The sequence below is a fragment of the Glandiceps talaboti genome, chromosome 16 (assembly GCF_964340395.1).
Source record: "Glandiceps talaboti chromosome 16, keGlaTala1.1, whole genome shotgun sequence".
NCBI lineage: Eukaryota > Metazoa > Hemichordata > Enteropneusta > Spengelidae > Glandiceps > Glandiceps talaboti.
Genome location: NC_135564.1, coordinates 24,002,294 through 24,006,766, shown reverse-complemented (window position 1 = coordinate 24,006,766; position 4,473 = coordinate 24,002,294). Strand labels below are relative to the sequence as shown.

At 38.8% G+C, this 4,473-nt stretch overlaps 1 protein-coding gene across 1 annotated transcript; it reads left to right on the top strand.

The window, feature by feature from the left end:
- The first annotated feature begins 771 nt into the window (after window positions 1-771).
- On the top strand, window positions 772-3,780 carry LOC144447231 (uncharacterized). The gene has a single exon (XM_078137133.1). The coding sequence runs from the start codon at window positions 772-774 to the stop codon at window positions 3,778-3,780; it is 3,009 nt and encodes a 1,002-aa protein (XP_077993259.1).
- The last annotated feature ends 693 nt before the right edge of the window (window positions 3,781-4,473 follow it).

The following is a 4,473-nucleotide window of genomic DNA, read 5'->3' as shown; positions in this document are numbered from 1 at the left end:
ATAAACTAAATTATGTTAAGAGTAATCCTACTAAGTCTAATTACAGATCTCCATATTATAGTAAATCTCACGAGGAAAAAGCTAGATCAGATTCTTCAGAGAAAAGGAAAGCTTCTGATTCTAATTCTTCTGAGAAAAGTAAGGAGAGAATGTTTAAGACGGTACCCACATGTGCCTATTGTAAAAAGAAGGGCCATCTTATTTCTGAATGTTGGTTTCTACAGAAAAAAGAGAAGAATGCTAAATCTTACCCCACTGCTTGCACAGTCGCTGAAGGGCGTAACAGGCAATTTAAGCCGCTGAGAGTTGAAGGGAGAGAAATGGAAAAGTCCATGTCTCAAGATGTGATGGAAGAATTTAAGCCATTCATTTTCGAAGGGTACGTGTCTATGATAGGAGACGAGGCTAATTTGCATTCTATTAAGATACTACGTGACACTGCTGCTTCTCAAACCCTAATATTAGAAGGTGTTTTACCTTTATCAGAAATGAGCTCTGCAAAAGCAGATGTGTTAATAAAGGGTGTAGAGTTAGGCTTCATTAGCGTTCCCCTTCATATTATAAACTTGAAATCTAACTTAGTTTCAGGACAAGTAAAAGTGGGTGTAAGGTCTAAATTACCCGTAGAGGGCGTTTCCATGTTGTTAGGAAATGATTTAGCGGGGGGGGAAAGTATTCCCCGATCCTATTGTAACTAAACAGCCTTGTTTGGAGGATTCAAATGGTGATCAGGAAGCCGAAATTTTCCCTGCATGTGCTGTAACAAGGGCCATGAGTAAAGTTTCAAAGGAGACTATTAATGAGGACATGCCAATTAATGAAAAAGGACGTGACTTAGAAATAGGGCTAGAGGATACATTTCTTTCTAGGCTGAATGATGGATGTCATTTTCCTTTAAATACTGGTGACAAGGTCTCAAATCAGGCTGATGTACCTTTATTGGGTGATAAACAGGTAAAAGAAGAGCCGTTAAGTCGTGATCGACTGATTAGAGAACAGGAGAGGGATCCTGAACTTATTGAATTAAGTAAGAGGTCAATATCCTTAAAGGAAGTAGATACAGTCCCTGTGTGTTATTATAAAAAGGATGGTTTATTGATGAGAAAATGGCGACCTCCAGATGCACTAGTTAGCGACGAATGGAGAATTGTCAATCAAATAGTAGTGCCTAAATTGTATCGCAGGGATATATTAAGTTTGGCCCATGATAGCCTCATGAGTGGACACCTAGGAGTCAATAAGACTTATAATAAGATTTTAAATCATTTCTATTGGCCAAAATTGAGACAGGATGTGGCTAAGTACTGTAGATCATGCCATGCGTGTCAAGTGGTAGGCAAACCTAATCAAAAGATTCCAGTCGCCCCACTAAAGCCAATTCCCGCCTTTTCTGAAGCATTTAGTAGAGTGTTAATCGACTGTGTGGGACCATTACCAAAGACAAAGTCAGGAAATGAGTATTTGCTGACCATAATGTGTGCATCTACTCGATTTCCTGAGGCTATCCCACTTAGAAGTATTAATGCTCAAAGAATAGTGAAAGCTCTGACTAAATTTTTCACTCTAGTAGGTCTTCCAAAGTCTGTGCAGTCAGATCAAGGATCAAATTTCATGTCAAATCTGTTTCAACAGGTCCTTCATCAGTTGGGCATTGAACAATACAAGTCTAGTGCTTATCATCCGGAATCCCAAGGGGCACTTGAGCGCTTCCATCAGACTTTGAAAAATATGATTCGCACGTATTGTTTCGAAAATGAGAAAGATTGGGATGAGGGAGTCCATTTAGTGTTGTTTGCAGCAAGGGAAACAGTGCAGGAATCATTGGGTTTTAGCCCATTTGAACTAGTGTTCGGCCATTCGGTCCGAGGTCCTTTAAAGTTACTGCAAGAAAAGTGGTTGTGTGAAGAAAGTGAAATAAACCTTTTAGATTATGTCTCTGGATTCAAAGAGAGACTCACTAGAGCATGTGATGTAGCTAGAGAAAATCTAAAAGGGAGTCAGATGAAAATGAAGAAATGGTATGATAAAGATGCCAGGAATAGAGTTTTTAAACCAGGTCATAGAGTTTTAGTCCTTTTCCCCATTCCTGGACATCCATTACAAGCTCGATACTATGGTCCATATGAAATCAAGTCTAAGATTAATGATGTGAATTATATTGTTAAGACTCCAGGGAGGCGTAAAGAAAGTCAATTATGTCACATTAATATGTTAAAGGAGTATGTAGAAAGAGATGAGAATAGTAAAAGTAAGTCTGTGTCATCCACAGTCACCACCCAGCTAAGTGATCACAATGATGACGAAGAAGATAGTCAGTCTGAGGGTCAGGGTGTTGACTGTGATTTCAAATTGAAGAATTCCGATATTCTTGCTGATTTAGACACTAAACTTTCTCATCTAAGTAGAGAACGAAGTGAAGAATTGAAAAATCTCATACTAGAGTTTAAGCATTTATTTTCCGATGTTCCAGAGAAAACAGATAAAATATGTCATGATGTGGATGTTGGCAATGCAACCCCTGTTAAACAACATCCTTATCGGATGAATCCTATGAAGCTAGAACATCTAAGAAATGAAGTTAAATATATGTTAGATAATGACATCATAGAACCTAGCTATAGTGCGTGGAGTTCTCCATGCGTGCTTGTGCCAAAGCCAGGTAATTGTTATCGGTTTTGTACCGACTATCGCCGAGTCAATACTCTGTCTAAAACAGACTCCTATCCTCTCCCTAGAATTGATGATTGCATCGACAAAATAGGAAACGCAAAATTTGTGAGCAAATTCGATTTATTGAAGGGTTATTGGCAAATTCCACTCACCGATAGAGCGAGAGAGGTGTCAGCGTTTGTGACCCCAGATGGGTTATACGAGTATAAAGTCATGCCATTTGGTATGAAGAACGCCCCTGCCACTTTCCAACGCTTAATAAATCGTGTAATTGCAAATTTGGAGGGATGTGGAGGATTTGTTGATGACGTGAGTGTGCATAGTGACACTTGGCAACAGCACTTGCAACGATTACGCAAGTTTTTTGAACGTTTATCTGAAGCCAAGTTAACAGTAAACCTAGCTAAGAGTGAATTTTGTCACGCCACTGTCACATATCTAGGTCACATTGTAGGTCAAGGTCAAACTAGACCTGTACATGCAAAGGTTGAAGGAATTGTAAATTTTCCTGTGCCGAGAAATAAGAAAGAGCTAATGAGATTTTTGGGTATGGTCGGTTACTACCGACGCTATTGTCCAAATTTTGCAATTATTGCTAATTCGTTGACTAGTTTACTTAAGAAGGATAGTAAGTTTGTATGGTCTGAAAGTTGTCAAGATGCATTTGTCAAGATTAAAGCCATACTTACTAGTTCACCAGTTCTTGCCGCTCCAGATTTTAGCAATCAGTTTAAGTTAGCTATAGATGCCAGTGATATGGGTATGGGGGCAGTGATGATGCAACAAGGCACGGATGGTGTTGACCACCCTATTTGTTATTTTTCTAAGAAATTTGACAAGCATCAAAGAAACTACTCAACTGTCGAGAAGGAATGCTTGGCTTTAATATTAGCTTTGCAACACCTTGATGTGTACTTGAGCGTCACTTTGCATCCTATCCTAGTGTTCACTGATCACAATCCGTTGACATTTGTACATAAGATGAAAAGTAAGAATCAACGATTGCTGAGATGGAGTTTAATGTTGCAAGAGTATAATTTAGAAATACGTCATATCAAAGGAAAAGATAATGTAATTGCAGATGCATTGTCAAGAGTTGAATATGCATAGTGCGTTAAGTAGTTAAGTAGAGATTGTTAAGTGCGACAAATAATTCCAATAATTTGAGTGTATTTTGTAAATTTAAGAATAGTATGAAAACTCATTTGACAAAGCTAGTACCAGATAATTTGACAGGGTTTCATTACATTCAAACCTTTTTTTTTTAAAGGGGAGGTGTTATGATGCCCATATTTTGTAAATGTATTTATTTAAAATTAACTTAACGAGCTTGGTCGAGAGAGATGTCTTGGTCGAGAGGACGTATTTAAATTAATGAGGGTATGCGTTACATGTTCAAAGTAGGTCACATTTGACAGCGCCCTCATTCGCCCAGGTGAAGCTGTTCCTGGAATGCAAGATGCCAGATGTTAAGTCACTATATAAGAGAGTACAGCTCGAGATTTCAGCAGAGACTGGAAACATCCGAGTGGACAAGACGTGAAGGGAGATAGCCATTAGAATCTGAGTACTTGAAGGATGAAAGCCTGAAATGAATAGCGGAGTGCAAGGCTGAGGAAAAGTGCTGAAAGTTGGTAAAAGTTGAAGCTTACGGCTCTGAAGTGCTGGATGGAAAAAGGTACAATTTTGCCTCGTCGATGTATTTGCATATTGCCACGTCAGTCAACTGTACATGTGTAGCCTTCTAACGTAGACAATTTTCGGACTAAATCTATCGTGCAACTGAACTATACTGTGAACTCC

Coding starts and splice junctions, on each gene's coding strand:
- LOC144447231 (XM_078137133.1), top strand. CDS start 772: ATGAGTAAAGTTTCAAAGGAGACTATTAATGAGGACATGCCAATTAAT.